The sequence below is a fragment of the Theropithecus gelada genome, chromosome 14 (genome assembly GCF_003255815.1).
Source record: "Theropithecus gelada isolate Dixy chromosome 14, Tgel_1.0, whole genome shotgun sequence".
Taxonomy (NCBI): Eukaryota; Metazoa; Chordata; class Mammalia; order Primates; family Cercopithecidae; genus Theropithecus; species Theropithecus gelada.
Genome location: NC_037682.1, coordinates 122,040,399 through 122,059,140, shown reverse-complemented (window position 1 = coordinate 122,059,140; position 18,742 = coordinate 122,040,399). Strand labels below are relative to the sequence as shown.

Below are 18,742 nucleotides of genomic sequence, written 5' to 3'. Positions count from 1 at the left end.
ATTAAAACTGTGGGTGCTCACCCGGGCTAGCAGTGGGTTTGGAAAGCAGTCAGTGAAGCAAATGTTCTCTGGGGAGAGACGCTCTTAGTTTGAAGTGTTTCTCTCAATAGGCATCTGTCTCTGTGAATGGTCTGAAGCTAATGTGTAAAGCAGAGTAGCATTTATCCTGTACTCACACAAACAATCCTGGAACTTCAGAGCTGCTAGAGTGCTGAGGGTTATATTTTCAGTGGTTCCCAAACTTGGCTGCACCTCAAAATCACTTGAGCTGCCTTGTATATATACAGATTCTGACACGCACTGATGGGTTCAGATGAGAATTTCTAAGGAGGGGTCCCTGGATTCTCTCTTTATTTTATTTATTTATTTTATATTTCAAATAGAACTCTCCAGATAACATGGAGTCAGCCTGTCCTACGGCCATTTTGGGAGAATTGCCTCTCTAATCCAACCAACCCTCTTCATATTATCTGTTGTCAAGTTCCTCCCAAGTCTGTGCTTAAACACCTACAAGAGTCAAAAACTTGCTGTCTTCTGAGATAGATATAGGTAAATAACCTACCTTCCTAAAACAAAGTACAAAATATACTAGTATTTTGAAAAAGAAATGAGCAGGGAAGAAGTTTAGAAAATTCTTGGGCAAGATCCTACCCATTGGATTTTCCTTGCCTTCCACTTGAATTTCTCTCATTTGAGTCCAGAAGCTACCACCAGGCACAGCCTGCTTGCTTCACTCCTCCCCAAGAACTCCCAATCCAGGTGAGAGGGAGAAGGCCTTCCTTGATCTGCTCAACACAGCTGCATCATGACTTAGCATTTTAGAAAGTAACATTATGACATTTTCAAGTAAGACAGAATGGAAGTAATTAGAAATGCCTGTATGTGAACACACAAACACACTCACACTCCTTGTAGGCAAATTGTAGAAGTACAGATCAGTACTGGTCATAAAATAACTGAGACTAGCCTCAAATGACTGGTATAACTTTGTTAACATTTTCCTGCCTTTTTGTTCTAATTCTGGATGTCCCTATGCCATGCATCTTTCTCACATTTAAGTGTTGGCTTTGGTTATTTCATCTTTTTTTAATGACTATTCCTATACTGACATTAAACAGCAGATTTTTTTTCCTCCTCATTAGCAGAAAAATTAAGTTGGTGAATAGAATGTTTAAGTTCACAGTCTTTCTCCCATTATTTGTTCTTTTTTGTTGTTGCTAGTTTTTGACATCTGCTACTACTTCAATTAAGCATTAGAAAAGAGTAAAGTAAAAAATGAGAACAAAGTAATATAGCCAATTATGAGTAGTTTGAAATTGGTTTTAGATTTTTATATGGACATATAACTGATTTTAAATTGTATATCAATATTATTATACTTTCTGATAGTAAATAGTTTTCAGTTTATGTGATGGAAGTAACCATAACAGTGTTGAAATTGGCCCTCGAGGAGCAACATTCCGCAGAAAGCCTCATAGTTCCCAAATGCTCTAGGCTTGAGAGCCCCACCCTGAATGTCACCTGTCTCTCTTATCTGGTCTTTTCCTCCTCAGTACTGTTCTGAGAGACTGCTTTGCTCACATCAGCTCATAATGAATACCCTCTCTGTCTCCAAAAAATTGTAAAGCACCAGCCACAAGTCCCACCAACAAGGAGTTCATGTTTTCCATCTCTTGCCCACAGTATACCTCAACCAAAAAATAATAACCTATTCCTAATGAGAGGGTGCACATATATACTTCTCCCACAACGTTTCATTGTGTCTTAACTACCCTGTCAAGAAGCGCGCCCCCAAGCTGAGTTGCAGATTCCATGCTATCCGTGGTGTTCACTCTTTGGGGAACATGAGGTGTAAGTCATCTTTTCCACATACCAACCCCTCTAAGCTTAGGAAGACAGCGGACTTTGACCCCTTATCACATCTCCAATTTTCCTGTGACTTCTATGATACAGATGATAGGTACTTAGGAAAAATTCAGTTTAGCTCTAAGAGTAACAATCAGGAAAATTAATCTGCCTGAAACAAAACAAATACCCTTTAATTTATTCCAGATAAACAAATGATTTTTATCTCCTGTTTGGATTACTTGTTCTTCCCTTAACTAATATAAATAGTCACGGGGGAGTATAATGGAAAAATGGTTTTCCCCTTATAATGTTTAGCCCTGTAATTTAAAGGTGATAGAGGCAGTATCATTTTTATGGATGTTATGCCTTCTATTCAAATATTCATTTGAAAAATAGTTATGTAGCCATTTTTGTAAGTAAAGGAAGTATCTGGGAGAGGGAGCTTTCAGATGAAAGTAGTAGTGTGGAGGAGTGAAACTCATTTCTGACTTTCTGAGCAATTAGATATAGGAGGTTCTGGAATAGAATAGGAACATCCCTCCCTTTGTTCTTAGTTTCTTACTCTTGCTATGTGGCCATTGACCAAGTAGTCAGTAAAGCCAGAATAGAAGATTGCTGAAACCCGGCTGATTCAGTCAATCAATTTGTTCATTGAACAGTACGAGACAGCCCTTGATGGTGAAAACAGCAGCGGCCTGCAGCAGCTGGCCTACCACACCGTGAATCGTCGCTATCGAGAGTTCTTGAATCTGCAGACCCGTCTGGAGGAGAAACCAGATCTACGAAAGTTCATCAAAAGTCAGGAGTTTCCCCAACCCCTACTGCCACTTGCTTCCCACGTCAAGCCACCCTGGCTGGCCTGTTGGTTTACGGGAGGGACTGGAGAGGAGAATGCCGTTTCAAGGTTCTCTGCTCCCTGGGTTTGCTTCAGGAGTTCTGAGGTTTAGTGCTGGGCAGCAGCAATCACATTCTTTCAGAGGTAGTCCTTTACTGCCAACTGCTTTGTTCTGGAGCCCCATCTAGCTTAAGATTAAAAAATAAGTGTTCACATTTCCACCTGTGCCTGTAAGTTAGTGTCAGGAGTTAAATTAACTTTTCCAGATTCATAGATAGGTGGTTCTTAAATATTAAAATATTACACAGAAGTTGTTGCCACCTTCTTTCCTTTAATACCCAGATCTTTTGTGTGCTGTCTGACAACTCTCAGGCACGGGGGACCTTTTTTTTTTTTTAAGACGGAGTCTTGTTCTCATCACCCAGGCTGGAGTGCAATGTCACGATCTTGGCTCACTGCAACCTCCGCCTCCCAGGTTCAGGCGATTCTCCTGCCTCGGCCTTCAGAGTAGCTAGGATTACAGGAGCCTGCCATTACGCCTGGCTAATTGTTGTTTTAGTAGAGATGGGGTTTCCTCATATTGGTCAGGATGGTCTTGAACTCCTGACCTCAAGCAGTTCACCTGCCTCGGCCTCCCAAAGTGCTAGGATTATAGACGTGAGCCACCACCCCTCTCTAAATATTTTTTTAATGTAATAAAATTTCACTCTAAGAATTAGCTAGTAACTGGTTACTTTGTTTTTTAAAAATAGTGGTGATTACCCAAATAAACAGTTTAACAAGTTTGGGCATATATTATGCATTTTCTTTCTTAATATAATAGCTAATACTGAGCCAAGCTTGAAAATGTGTGCCAGGTTCTCTCCTAAGCACTTTATACATGTTAGCTCTTTTAATGCTCCCATCAGCCTATGAGATAGGTACCCTCATTGTCCTCATCTTACAGAAGAGAAACAAAGTCAGAAAGATAACACAAATGGTCTAAGATCGTTATTATAGTAGGAATTTAGCCCAAATTTAAACTTGGGTCTCTGCACTTTAGAACCCTCTCTTGTAACAAGTTAGTGTTGTGTGGATCATATGGATCATATGTATATTTGGAACTCCTGAAATTTTTTTTTAATCCAAGGAAATATATTCAATAGTTCTGTTTTCTTTATATGTTTTATATGGAATAGCTCTCTGTGAATGTTAAATGAGTGAATATTTTGGGTTTTTTTTAGATGTGAAGGGTCCTAAAAAGCTCTTTCCAGATCTTCCATTTGGAAATATGGACAGTGACAGAGTAGAAGCCCGTAAGAGCCTCCTAGAATCATTCCTAAAGGTCAGCATCCTTCTCTTTTGGCCTTGTTCTCATTTTAACCTGGGTGTCTAACCCCAGAACACCCAAGCCAAAGCAGAGAGATCTGGGGACTGAAATTTCTCTTTAAAATTTTTGTGTGTTTTATTTTTGCAGCAACTCTGTGCCATTCCGGAGATCGCTAACAGTGAGGAGGTGCAGGAGTTCCTTGCTCTGAACACAGATGCTCGTATTGCCTTTGTCAAGAAACCATTTATGGTCTCTAGAATAGACAAGGTACCAGCAGGGCCACTGTGCTCAGCTTTAGTTTTGATCTATAAATGAGGAGGATTCATCAGAATGGAGGCAGTGCTTGAAAAACAAGAGCAGTAGGGTGTGGGAAGGGGCAGCACAGAGGCGTCAATAGAACACGGACTCAAATTGTCAAGACCTGTTGCCAAATATTGGGTGAATCATCAGCTCACTGAATCACAGGGAACAGCTGGTGGGAAACAGTACCCCAACACTCTTAAGTGTACACGTATCTCCTGGGGGTATTACTGTATTGTTACACTGTTGGAGTCATGTAAAGATCAATCTATGTCTTCACAGATAGCTGGCAGGAAGGGTGGTCTTTCAGAGGGTAAAGGTCATTTCCAGTGTTGGGTCACCCAGGAAAGAGAGCCGTAAGACAGGACACGAGGCTGGATTTAAAGTGGTGTCATGGTTCTCCGCTAGAGAACACAGTATGGAGAGAATTGTACCTTCTTCAAGAAGTTGTCTCAGCACCTATGGAGATGGTAGGAAGAAGGACGTTTGTGTAACATGTTGGAGCTTGTAAGCAGTGATTACCAACTGATATGAGCGTCTCTGGGGCAGAAGTCTGAGGCTTAAGTTTGTCAAAAGTGATGTGTATTTTATCAGGTTGAGAAACACGCATTGGCGGAAGAGGAGCCTCCCTCTTCTCATCTAGGCTTACAGTGACAAATAAAATAGAATTTCATGTAGTAGGTGTTAGGGGATATCCACTGCTATGGAAAAAACTACAAACTAAAAAGGGATCAACTGGGTAAATGCCCAGAGTTCCATGCAGATATCATTCATCCATTATTTCCACATCTACTTATTGGATGCCTGTTTTGAGCCAGGCACTCTACTAGTTGCTGTTCATACATCAGTGAATGAGACAGATGAGGACCTCCCCACCCTCACAGACTACAATTCTGTGATCCTGGAGAACAAGTTGTATTTTCTAAGCTGCATTATCTAAATTCATGCATCCTCAGTGTTCTTTCCCTGGTTTGTTCTCCCCCAGTCTTTACTGTAGTCTGCTGACCACTCTCTTCAGCCTTGTCTTGGCTATGCTAGCTTACTCCTTGTGGAGGAATACGACAAGAACGAGTCAAAGAAGGCATGGTGCTGCTCTGAGCCAGCAGTGTTAATTAGCAGGAAGCACCAGAGGAAGAGTAAATGTTTCATTCTGTTTCTTTGATCGTTTAAGGTTTCGTTTGTACATTGTCCTTTTTAGCAAATATCTGTATGTCATCTTGCCATTCTGAAGAAATAGAGGTTATTCTTAATCTTCAGTGAGGATTATTTTATTTGGTCCTTATGAGTAGAGAAGTTAAAACAACTCAACTCCAGAGATCTTAGTTTTGACCTGAGTGATTTTTGTTATTTTTTTCTGTACTTAAAGAAAGAAATTGTTTGAATTGACTAGAAAAACTGATTGTTTGCTCTGTGTAAGTTACTCTAAGCATGTTAATATTACCTATGCCCCTAAACCGTATTTTTATTTTTGATCATCTTCTTCACTCTTCCTTTCTCTTTATACTCCTACCTATGTACTTCTGCTGGTGCACATGTTGATGAAGTTGTTATCAATTTGGAAACTAGAAATCACTTTTTTATATAAAAAGAAAGAAATTGAAAGATACATCATCAGCCCGCATAACTCCTAGGTTTTTATTTCTCTCACTGTTGGTTTTGGCTTCTTTTCCCAGGGCATTGTTTGTTTTACTCCTCAAGGAAAAAGATATTTATGGCCATGGAAAAAAGGAAAGATAGTTGTCACTAAGTCATTAGCTGGTATTCGACCTTGCTACTGGATAAGGCTTTGCTAGAGAGCCTGGCCCCTCTCCTCATCCTGTTGCATAAAGTGCTGTGAGGCGACTGCTTGCTTGGCAGTTTCCATCTGTGGATGTGGATGGCCTTACTGACCCTGCACCTCTGACCCCTGCAGATGGTGGTGAGTGCCATTGTGGACACCTTGAAGACAGCGTTTCCTCGCTCTGAACCCCAGAGCCCAACAGAGGAGCTGAGTGAGGCCGAGACCGAAAGCAAGTCCCAGACAGAAGGCAAGAAGGCTGGCAAGTGAGAAGCCCTGAGTCACCCAGGGACCTTTCCCCAGTTCCCAGATTGATCCCCAATCCTCAGCCAACACTCACCCTATTCTCAAGCCCTAGAGGAGAGAGGTGGGTCAGACATACCAGTTTTTAGGCGAAGCTAGCCCCCAGGCTCCTCGGTGCTCCACCTGGAGGAGCCTGTGGTGCTGCAGAGGCAGCACTGCTGAATGTTTGGTTTTGCCATGGGAACCTGGGGCCCAACTGACCAGGGATGTTTGACTAGGAGGAATACTCTCTTTTGAATAGGATATTCTCTTTTCTCTTTTCCTGGAAAATTGAGATGTTTCTTTCCTACTAAGAATTAAGGCTTATAACTGATCTCTGTTTGCCATCATTTCTGGAAATCTTGACTCAGAAGTTGCATATATTAGCAATAAACAGGAAAGGGCTAGAATGGAAACCCACAGGGCCTATTTTAGTAACTGGTTGACTCCTGCTACTCTCTCCTGCACTAGGGCCCCAGCTGTTTCCTGGCAGCCTTCAAAGCCAACATGTGGCAAGCAAGGGCACCACATGTACCCTTACTGCAAATTTCATCTGTGTCTGGTCCTTATGAAGAAAGAGCATCTGTGTGTGTGTGTGTGTGTGTGTGTGTGTGTGTGTGTGTGTCTGAGTGTCTGACTCTTTGTCTCTGTGCTTATGTTTCGTGGGCCAGCAATAACAGACTCACAGCACCTAACCTTTTCTTAACTGGGCCCATCTATTGAAGGATGACCATGATACCTGTGCTTATGAGTCTCTGTCCCTTGAAACATTGATGTTATCACTTGCAGTTCCTTCTCTAGTTTTATTTGGAACACGGGGAATAAATGGATGTCCAAAAAGGATACTCCATGAACTGCGATATAAAAACTTGGTCTATGCCACCTGTCTGTTTAATCTTCAGCAAATTTTTAATGAGTACCTAGTATGTGTTAGCTAATCTTTCCTGTGGGAATATAACCATGATGCAGACTGATGCCAGTTTTACTTAGCAGAAGCCATTTCACAAGTGCACTGTAGACCTAGCTTAGTGTATGCGTTACATTGTCTATTAAGAATTGCGAGAATATACACTGGGAGATTGCAGGGCCAAGGCTTTCCTGGCAGCTCTGACCATCTGACCACAGTAAGGTCCCCAGAATACGTACGGATATTCTTGTTGTCATTTATTATCAGTACTTGCCAGCCCTTTGTGTGGGGCTCAAGACCATAAATTACATCCTTTTTCTGCTCTTTGTTTCTGTACCAGGTCCAGGCTGAGGTTCTCATCCAGTAAAATTTCTCCAGCACTAAGTGTGACTGAAGCACAAGACAAGATTCTTTATTGTCTCCAGGAAGGCAATGTGGTAAGAACCAAAACCCAAAGAATGTGGGGCAAAAATATCTGAGATATTGGTCCTACAGTTATAGGCAGTTGAGATATTCTCTAAGTCAGAAATGTCCTGCTAAATGACTTCATCAGCCTTTGGATCTCCAACTTTTATGCTAAAAGTATTTTCTCTGAGTGGTTTGGAATTCCTACCAGTTCTGGCTTGGCAGGTTGGCTTCTCAACCATGGTGGGTTTGGGATAGTGGATGACAAGATGAGAAAGAAAGCTAGTTCCTGGAAAAAAATGGATGACCAAAAATGTGTGCAGATTTGATAATCCCAGGGCAGGCCTGTATTACCTGCAACTTGGGTAAAAAATAAAATCTTTCCTAAAGTAGTCATAGCATCAGTTGGCTTTTATACCCAAGGTACTTATGCAAGGGAGAGGCAGGGAAACCTAGAGTGCCACATTTGCTCCCCTACTGTCAGCATTCCATATGTGATATGCCACTGGCTATTTCTTAGGAGTCCGAGACCCTATCCATGTCTGGGATGGAATCTTTTGTTGAAAAACAGACAAAGTCACTGGAAATGCAGCCAACAAAAGCCCCAGAAAAAGATCCTGAACAGCCCCCTAAAGGACATGTGGACAGTTGCTTGTCAGATGCAGCTGTGCCAGCCCAAGACCCCAGCAACAGCGATCCAGGTGAGTGGCGAGGTCTCTGCTCCCATGGAGAAGGGAGCCAGGGTGGCATCCACTTGGGACTTGGGATAGTTGGAGTTTGTAACTTTGATTTCTGTTCCATTCAGCTGAGCATGCCATGTGTTGAACTCCAGTGTTGGAGGTGCTGTGTTGGGGCACAGAGATGAGTAGGACACAGTTGCCAGAGCGGAATCAAGCAGCAGAGCAGGGCACAAACACAGGGAGTTCTAATCCAGCAGGACGAGATCATGCTGATAAGATTGATAGCTCATTGAACTTATTTTTGGCATATCAGACTCTTGGATTTCTTTAGAAACTTTCTTCCTTTAGTGTCCCAGTTTCCTGGTTTCCTTCATGCCCTTCTTGTGGCTTCTTAGTCCAGTCTCTTGGCCCCATGATCCGCCTGCCAGAGCTTGATTTTTGGCTCACTGTTCCTATTCTACATACTCTTCCAGGGTAACCCCAGCTGTACTCTTGGCTTCAGCTGTAAGGCATGTGTGGTGATGCCTTAAATATTGAATATTGTATATCTTCACTTGGATATACCATAGGGCAACTGAAATATAATGTGTTCAAGATGGAAATTGTCTTATTTCCCCAGATCTATTCTTTTTTCTGTATTTACTGCCATGGCAGATGATACCACCTAGTTACCCAACATAAAGTAGGGAGGGAGAAGAGATGAAAGCTTCTTCCCTTATTTGCATTGGAAGCAGAGCAAGTTCACCTTCCAGGAGAAGAGCAGATGTGTACTCTGTAGAAGAAAAATTCAAAGCTCTAGATATTAATTAGCATGTTTACTGAACTAGAACTTAAAATAAGTATATCGGTTCCATCAAGATAAAGCCCTCTGTTGAGAATAAAAGATCGCAAAATCTTGGATTCAAAAATGGGGAAAAAGCTTATTCTTTCTCAGGTGCCCATGAACAAATCACCTGACATCTCTTCTGAGGGCCTCAATTTAAGTCTGTGAAAAATGGGATTGACAGCCCCATCCCTTCACACATATCTCACAATTAAGTATATAAAGTAATACGACAGTGAAAGCATCAGAGAACTCTAAGAGACTGTAAAGATGGCGGGGGGGCGGAGGCAGTGCGGTAAGAATATCATTCTAGGCAAAGTCCAGCCTGTACATGTTGAACATAGTATCTCTAGAGGGATGATTTAGGCCTGAAACCCTTCTTCTATCTCTGAGAGACTCAAAATGCTCATATGATTTAAAAAAAAAAAAAAATCCGTCATTTTCTTTAAGAGAACTGACTTGGTGGTACCTTGTTTGCTTTCTTATTTTTCACTGCTATAACTAATTCTTACCACATGGTGGCAGCTCCAGGCAAATGCAAAACCTGAGAGAATCACACAATTGAGGACTAGGGCTCAGGATGATGCTGTCTCACAAGGAATGCAATATCCCATCTTTGAGAAGATGATCAGAAATCAAACAACATGTCAGCTCCCAATCTTGGCAATACAAACAGAAAAGAAAATATATATTATATGGGGTTAAGAGGGAAGTATGATTCAGTTCTAGTAGATCTGTCCAAATCAGAAGTCATTCGTGTTCAAGGAGAGCTGGGGCAAGGTGACCCAGAGAATACCCATTGGTCCTACACTAATAAAGTCATTGTTGATACTACTTATAATATTAATCACAGCAGTAGCACCAGATATCTCAGATTCATTCTGTAACATCACATACTTGGAGGCAAATCAGAAGTGACATTGGAACCCCAGGACAGGTTTAAACAACACATGCTTCCTTCCACAAAATACATTTGTTCAGGAAACCTTAGTTTAGCATGGGTGTAAGCTCATGGGTGGCCCTTCCAGTCTTTGAAACAGGAAGAATGTAGTAATTGTTATGGCATTTTACCAGAGGTGTGGTGTTCTTCCTAGAACCAAATGTTATCTCAAAATCAGGCTGAAGCCTCCTGAATCCTAACCCTACAGCTCTGTGTAATGGAGGTTTTTCAGGAAAGTGAATGCCAAATCTTTCCCCCCTTCTGCTCCTGGTGTTTCCATAATGCTTTGTGGGGGTGAGTGGAATGCAAGGTTGGAAAGAGAGGAGGCCTTGCCAGTTGCACTTAGTCACTAGTTGTGAGCTTTTATTTGGAACAGAAAGTATTCAGCATCCTGGGGAAATATAGAAGAAATAGAAACTAAGTAGGCAAAATAAGTGCGTGTGTGTGTGTGTGTGTGTGTGTGTGTGTGTGTATACATACATATATATGTGTGTGTATATATATAATTAGAAGATATATATATATCTTTTAAAAACATAGAAACATTCATTAGGTAACAATATCAGAAACATTAATTAAAAATGTGAAGAAATGCCGAGCCTGTCACTGAGCCTTCTAGATATGAGTTAAACATCTCTTGATTTGAGTGGAGAGGGATTGCAGAAATACCAGATGATCGGCATGAAGGTAGAGAGACACAGGTGCCACCCAGTACCTTGAAAGATGTTCCTCAAGTATGGGTCTTTTCTGAGTTACTCTTGATGCCATTTTGTCCCTCAGGAACAGAGACAGAGTTAGCTGACACAGCCCTAGATCTGCTTCTCTTGCTACTAACGGAACAGTGGAAATGGCTGTGTACCGAAAACATGCAGAAGTTTCTTCGTCTTATCTTTGGGACCCTAGTTCAAAGGTAAGACTGCTGAATTCCCCCCCACATCAGAATCTCAAATTGCAGAAAAGGTGGATGCGATGCTGAATAGTGTCCAGGGAATCTGCGGTCGTAAGAGAAGATAGATTCTCGTTACAGGGGTTACAGGAATCAAAAATGCCTTGAGAGTATCAGAAAGCTTTTATTAACTACCTAGTTGTCTACAATTTGAAAGTATCCAGTTCTGTAAGATTTCTGGCATAGTGTACTGAGTTGCAGACACTGTGTGTGATCCTAAAATACTTAGCTGAACTCTTCCTCCTCTCAATTTTCCACCCAGTTTTATCCTCCAGCCCCGCACCTTTCACTTGGTTATGGTGGACATTTGTCTTAACTGACATTATGTCACCAGTGTGATGATAAACAGTGGGAAAGAAAAGGAGAAAACATCAGTGCTCTTGAAATAAAGATTGTTTTCTCTGAGAGGGGCATAAATATTCACAGCTGAAGTACTGACTGACACAGGATGGTAAAGAATAGAGGGAAATTTGGATTTGCAAGCTGGCTTTTCTAATCCAGGCTTTGTAATCCTCACACCATTTGATCTCCTGAAAGATTTGTACACAGGTGGAGTTTTTAGCTGCTGACTTTCTAACTGTGGAACTGATGTAAGCTTTGCTAACCTGAAGTAGGCCAGAAACACTCTCTCTGAGCCAGGCAGATACACGTAGTGCTTGGGTTTTGGCTACTCTTGTTTTGAACTCCCTCTTATGAGACATCCTGGCACATCCCAAAGTAAGAGGAAGCCAAATGCTGACCTTCTCTTAGCATGAGGCTCATGCTAACAGGTCACTCAAAAAATATATCCTTATAAAAAAAAATTATGTGTCTATTCTTTACCAAGTTGAAAAGTTATTAACAGCAAGCAATTAAATCCCCCTTTTCTAAGTTGCATAGGATCAGGGAGGTTTAATGAACTTGAATCATAAAGAGGCCAAGTGAAAGAAGATGATGCACATCTATATTTGCTAAGTGCTTATGTATGCCAGCACCCAATCTCCATTTACATGTATTTTTTTATAGTGGTCAAGTGAGGTAGGTAGCCCCATTTTACAGAATGAGAAAATAGAGCTTGGCAAAGTCAACTAACACGCCCAAGGTCATCATTAGTAGCACACTTAGAATTTTAAGCCAGATTTGTACAACTTCAACCCCAGTGTGCTTTTTTCATGTATCTTGTAGCCTTAAGACTGATCTCCAAGTGAAACCTGCATATAAAATGCTGACTGGTCTTTGTCCCTTGACGCTTTTCCCCTTGTACCTGCTCGATATTCAGCTCTGCCACTAGAGTGCCTTTTTCTGAAAAACAAATCTGAACATATATTCTGCACTTAGAATCTTTCAGTAGTATCCTATTCCCTACCAAAGTGGTTTTTCCAGTATGTGTCCTAGGGTGTAGGGTTCTGCAGAAGTGCTTCGGAAGCTAACTTAGAAGCTAAGGGAAAACTGAGTGGACCATGACCCAACCACAGAAGCTCCACTTCAATCCGTTTCATATACTGGGGATCTAGGTAAGGCTTTGTTTGGAAAAGGGCTCCACTCTGTTTAAAGTATGCACTTATTTCTTTATTTATATTAAATTTATATTAAAATTCCACCTCCTTTCTTACTTGGCGTGATCTGGTTTCAGTCTTATTTTTCATTTTCCACCATGTAAACTGTCCATCATTGCCTGAATATTCTGTGGTCTTTTACCCCCAGGCCTTTGCTCATCTTCCTGTATCTGACTTCGAATGGTCTTTCTCTACCTGTTCTTTCCCTGTTCCTTCCATGTGTTCCTAACTTTCCCTCTTCTTGTCTGCTTGGCCTACTGCAAAACATTTTTCATATATTAAGCATAAAATGTCATTTATTCTGTGAAACCTTCTGTAGCATCTGCTCTCTTTCTCCCAGAATTAAGGAGTCCTCTTCCCTAACTCGCAAAGTTTTGATAATAGTGCTTATCACAGTGTGTTATATAAATGATCTGCTTTTCCTACACCAGTGGTTGTCAACTGGGGGACACTTGCCAGTATCGGGAGATATTTTTGGTTGTCACAACTGGGAAGGGGATGTGGGATGCCTACTGGCATCTAGTGGGTGTAGGCATGCTGCCAGATATCCTTCAGCTACACAGGACAGTCCACCGTGCCAAACGAATTATCCTGCCCAAAATGTCAGTATTACTGAGCTTGAGAAACCCTGTGTAGACTATTATTTCTTTAAGGACCAGAACTAGCTTTGTGTCCCCAGCAGCTTATACAGGGCCTGGACATAGTAGGTACTCATTAAATATTTAATAAAGAAATAAACATTTCCCTTCCCAGTACCTTTACACTTGAAAGTATAGTCTCTTTAGTTGTATTCTGTCACCTCTGTATGTCACTAATTAGGCCTTCATTTTTCTTCTTCTTTTGGATTTCCCTTTGTTAATCTTCTAAGTGGTTTAAAGAAAAAAAAAAAAAAAGAGAAGATCCCAAAACTAGCTAGTATGTGATCATTAATGACCCCTTCTCCTTGAGGTCATTTACATGACAAATTGGTTTCAGAACACAAGAAATTATTCAGTATGAGGATGAAAGTATAGATGAGTTAGGAGCAATTCAAAGAAGATTGAGATCCATATATAAAAGAGGTAGGAAAAAGTTTACCTGAAGTTTGAATAACTCAGAATATTCAAGGGCTTGGGCTAGTCCACATAGAGGAGAGATACCTATATTCTGGGAGTTAGAGAATGATCACAGAAATACTATTTCATGTAGCCAGGGTCCTGGGAGATCTAAGGCAGAAAAGTTAAATACGAAGGAAGCAAGCTCCAGGTGCATGGCAGACATGGAAAAGACAGGGCTCATTTTAGAGTTCAGAGCAGAGACTGAGACTTCTTTGTTTTTCATTTTTCATATATTGAGGATAAAATGTCAATATATGAAATACCAGTGAGATGGGATTTCATTCTGTCGCCAAGGTGGAGTGCAGTGGCATTGCAATCGTAGTTCACTGGGCTCACTCCTCCTGGGCTCAAGCCATCCTCCCACCTCAGCCTCCCAGGTAGCTAGGACTACAGGCACCACCCCCATGCTTGGCTAATTTTTTTAAGTTTTCAGTTGAGACTATGTTGCCCAGGCAGGTTCCTCATCTTTCCATTCCTATACCTGACACTCCCCAGCTACAACCACAACTCCAGTTAGCTGGGTAAAGTCTGGTGAATGAAGACTAGCAAAACCCAAGTGTAGTTCATGCCATAAAGGAAATCGGGGAGAGGGCTTACAGCTGAATTTCCCTTGACTTTCTCCTCTTTTTACATTCTGAGTTTCTGGTTTTTTGTTTTGTCTTATTCTATTTTATGGAAAAGCATCACTATTGTGATGGGAAAAGTGGGAGAACTCTGAATATATTTGGTGAATTTGAATGAAGCCACTGAATATTGTGCAAGAACAGAATTTTGCAGCTACTTTTGAAAAACGTGTAACTGTGGCCTATTACCTTTGTTCATCATACATATTTCTGGGTGAAGATGTTTTATACATGTTCAGTTATCTCATATCCCTTCCTGTCAACAAGTTCTTACTTATATCTAAGTATCCAACTTTATCCGTAACCCATTTGGTTTTGTATTAGCTGCAATGAAAATAGGACCACATCTGGTTAGCAGTCTCCTCACCCAAGCTTCCACAGACTAGAATTAAATGAAGAATCTCATACTTCTCTGTTTGAAGCCAATCATGTATCCCTACAAATCATTTTTGCCATCTTTTTAATGACATTTTTGGCCCTCTTCTGAAGTACCTTATAGCTGATTTCACAGTTTTCCTGAAGCCTCCTTAAGATAGGAAGCTAGAAGTCATGGTATCTAAAGAAAGAACCGGTTCTTCCACCAGAGCTTCCAAAGATCTGGCATCAGTGGCCCATGGTCTCACACCTGCAAGCGCCCTGTGCATTGTAGACATGGGACTAACTCATTTTAGCGTTCAGAGTGTACACATTGATAATCTCATCAGCATCAGCGTATTTACTGTCCAGCAAATGTTTATCGAGAGTTTACTTAGTGCAAATACTGTACTGAACACTACATGCACATGCTGTTCAAAAGCCACAGTTACTTTTGTACCAACCTAATATTTAATTCCTCCAAAAGTCCTGCAAAAGAGGTATTATGACCCTCATTTTAAAGACGAGGAAACTAAAGCTTATAAAGAATGTGGGTTATCTAATCAAAATCACAGAGTTAATAAATATCACAGGCAGAATTTGAACCCAGGTTTTTCTGATTTATAGCTGTGATGATTGTCTAAATTTCAGGATCAGATCTTTGCCCTGCAATTCAGCAGGATAAAAGCCAACCCAAAAATCTTTGTCTCCAAGTACTGGAGATTATCAGGCAGTTTGTAGAATCCAAACTGCGTCTCCGTATCTACACACTTGCATCTAACATAAGGGCACTGCTGCAGTCCAAAGGCAGCCCATGTTACTGTCCCCAGGACAATTGCAGGTTTTAATTTTTAAAAGTGGTGTATGCATTGCTACATGCTTCAGCTTTATTTGCTTTGGTAAGCCAGTGTGCTGGAAACTTAACATCTCCAGAGCTGCAGCACCTCTTCACTGCACCCCCTGCCTCTCCCACAAGAGGCATGATATGAGGTCCCGTTGTCTTCCATCTCCATGACTGCTGCCTAGGAGGCTACATCTTTGCCCTCCCTGAAACCATAGATAGCTGAGCCACATGCTTTTGCAGGGTACTTGGGTTCTCTTCCTTTAAGTTCCGTGCTTAAAAGAGCAGGATAATTGGTGTTGGTGCCACAGGTGGTACTGCCACTTCTCTAGTTATTTGGAACACACTGCAGTTTGACCATCAGGGATGCTAAAGTCACCAGATTTGAGTGCATCTCCTCCTTAAAATGTCCTCATTTTCCAGCCTCCAGTATTATTATCCCCAAGCAGGCAAGTTTATTTCCTCTGCTTCCAACTTTGTGTACCCTCCTTGCATCTTCAAAAGACCTATATACATTACTGCCTTGGACACCATAGACTTCTGTCAAATTATAAGCACACTCTATCCTGCAAAGGGAAAAAAAAAAACAAAAACCCAGAGTAAGTTCGACCTCATAACCCCTCCTTCTAAGCCAAAGTTGGAAGAGCTCTGATCTGAGCCAGGCTTGTAAATCTCCCTTGATTGTTGATGATGTGGAGAGAAGTGGGAGGGGAGCTGAAGAGAAGTTAGATGCCCAAAAAAGGCATTGTTAAGTCAAAGGGAAGTCTTGCATGCATGTGCGCCTAACCTCTTGTGTCAGCTTCTGTGCTGGGAACATCCAATTATGTAACAAGAAGCACTCCTTATTTGGAATGAGAGACAAAGGGAGGGGAAGGGGAGAGCGGGTGGCAGTCTGAGCCAAGGAGCAAATCCGCCTTGTGCAAACTCTGCTCATGCCCGAAAACAGAAGAAACTTGTAAATATCTCTACGAACATCAGAATCAGATTTAGCAAATTGGGCAAGTCCTCAGAGCTAGACTGGGTTGGAGGGAAAGAGGAGAGATATACTGTGCTCCATTGATGTTAGGGCGTTTGGGGCAGGAAGATCCAGCCCAGGTAAGGGGTAGGATTGGTGTGGAGCCCTGATGGAGAGTGAAGGAATGAGAAGAAGCTGGACCGGCGCCCTGCCTGGACACCCAGAGTAATGCCACGATAAAAATAGGAACCACGCCAGCAACAGAATGCGTGAATGCCACGTCCATGGCGCTGCCCTCCCCATGGCCCCGACGATGGCATCTGACCTGTGTCAAAAGGGCAGCAGACACATTCCTGGCATCTGCGTCAGGATTTCTCAGTTAAAGAGGGAGTGTGTGTATGTGTGTGTCTAAGATAGAGACAGAGAGTGTGAGTGTTTGGGGCATGTGGGAATGGAATGGCTTGGCAGAAAGCGGGGGGGAAGGTTCTGGCAGAGGGGAGTGTAAAGTGTGTAAAGTTAGGAAGTATACAGAGAGGAAGAAGAAAAGAAAGGATGTGCAGGTTTAAGGGTCCAACAAGCAGGGAACCCAGGAGAAACTTGATGGCAAGCTCTGGACCTTACACCAGACCTTGGAATCACTTTCTTAGAGAAGATGTCGCTCTATAAACCATCTCCTAGAAAAGGTCAGGAGAGTTGTGGCAGAGTCTGGGAGAACTGGAGAGTGCTGTGCTGCAAGGCACAACGTCCATCTCCCTTAAGGACAGTTGGGAAAAGTTGACCATGAACCCTCTTGCTTCCACTATTCTCTTAGGATGCTCCAGAATCAAGGTGCTTTCTGAGTGGAACTCTGCTTCCAGGGCCTCCTTCTTGGTTGGGCATGTCTAAGTAGCAGGTGGATTACAGTTCTTTGTGACATTGGTTATTTCTTAAGAGAACCTCCAGGTCTGCCACCAAAAGGGCACAAGTAATTGCAATGGGAAAGGAACTGACGTTTATTACAATATTAATACCAGGAAAGCAGCTATGTACTGTTTGTATTAATGTTCAGCTCTATGAGATAGACATATAGTTCTACATTTTATAAGTGAAGAAAATTACATTCAGGTAAAATAACATTCCCAAAATCATAAAAGTCGTTAACAACCACACCTTAAGATTCCACTTAAGTCATCCTAGCCGCAGAGCTCATGTGTTTCCCACTGCTCTGCCCTGCCTCCCCTCCATGCAAGCTTCCCCACAAAGCAGTGTTCAGTAGAGCTGGGTGCACCTGAAAGTTCCCTTGCCTTACTCCCATCTCGCCTCTCTCGCTTTCTATCCGGCTGGTCTCAGGGACACATGCATCTGATGGTAGCATATAAATTATTTTTGTCTGCATATTCTGATTTTATTTTTAAAGTACTTCTGAGCCAGAGATTGCCTCTTAGGTATCTCTATTTACATCCTATTCACAATCAGGAAAAGATTATTAACGTTAAGACTCAGAGTTTCTCAGGAAACATAGATTACAATTTTTTCCTTTGCTGTGTAACTTTTTCTTCCAGTTCAGCTCTGGTGCCTGGCTATGTCTTATACCCGATCTCTTCCTATGCACAGCTTTTCTAGAAATACGCACACTTTTGCAAGACCCCCAAATACAAAATTAACTCAAGCTAAGTCTTCAGAATTCTCAGTTATTTTCTGGCTCTCTAATCATTGGCTTGGGCTGTTTTTAGAGGTGCTGAAATTAATTTTTCTCATTGATGACTTTGCTCAGATTGTATTGTGGCTCCTTGGGAAGGACTGCTGCTTGTCCCAGGCCTCTTTCATTAGGCCATGCCAAAGGGAAGCTCTTGACTGCTGTAGACTGGGTCAGGATGGGCCCTAGCAGTTTCCCCTGTCATATGAGTGGTCTGCCTGTCGTATTTCTTGGGTGTCACTTATTCTACATCCATCTTAGGATAAAGACATCATGCCTTCCCTGTCACGTAGTGACAGTCTCTACTGGAATGTATCTTTGAGATTGTAGCAGGTGGATGGCAGCTGACAGCCGTGTGCTTGTGCATTGTGTTTGCATTTCTGTGTGTGTGCTCTTGAAGTCTCATATACTCAAATAGAGGTACAAAATTGCTCATTGTAAAAGTTAACAAAAAACAGAATATCATGAGATATTTAAACCTCAGAGCCTTTTTTTCCAAGTCGGGTTCTTGGTGTCCCTTGCCCATCTGTGACTGCACCAGGAGCCTAAGATTTTGACATTTTGATGACAGCTTTAGAATGTATGTCAGCATCCTGAGGGCAGGGACTGT

General features: G+C 41.8%; 1 protein-coding gene across 14 annotated transcripts in view; it reads left to right on the top strand.

Annotated features, from left to right (window-relative positions):
- SNX19 (sorting nexin 19) overlaps nt 1-18,742 on the top strand; it is a 40,461-nt gene that overhangs the window by 2,250 nt on the left and 19,469 nt on the right. For 5 of the 14 annotated variants that reach the window (XM_025356691.1, XM_025356693.1, XM_025356699.1 and 2 more), the window contains 7 exons: nt 2,508-2,646; nt 3,907-4,007; nt 4,140-4,259; nt 6,205-6,335; nt 7,599-7,695; nt 8,184-8,364; nt 10,887-11,016. In XM_025356691.1, the coding sequence (XP_025212476.1) occupies nt 2,508-2,646; nt 3,907-4,007; nt 4,140-4,259; nt 6,205-6,335; nt 7,599-7,695; nt 8,184-8,364; nt 10,887-11,016 (899 nt within the window). Of the gene's footprint in view, nt 1-2,507; nt 2,828-3,906; nt 4,008-4,139; nt 4,260-5,937; nt 6,336-7,598; nt 7,696-8,183; nt 8,365-8,468; nt 8,652-10,886; nt 11,017-11,161; nt 11,163-12,426; nt 12,611-18,742 lie in introns of those variants that run through there. The other 9 variants (XM_025356694.1, XM_025356696.1, XM_025356700.1 and 6 more) reach the window with 9 other exon arrangements.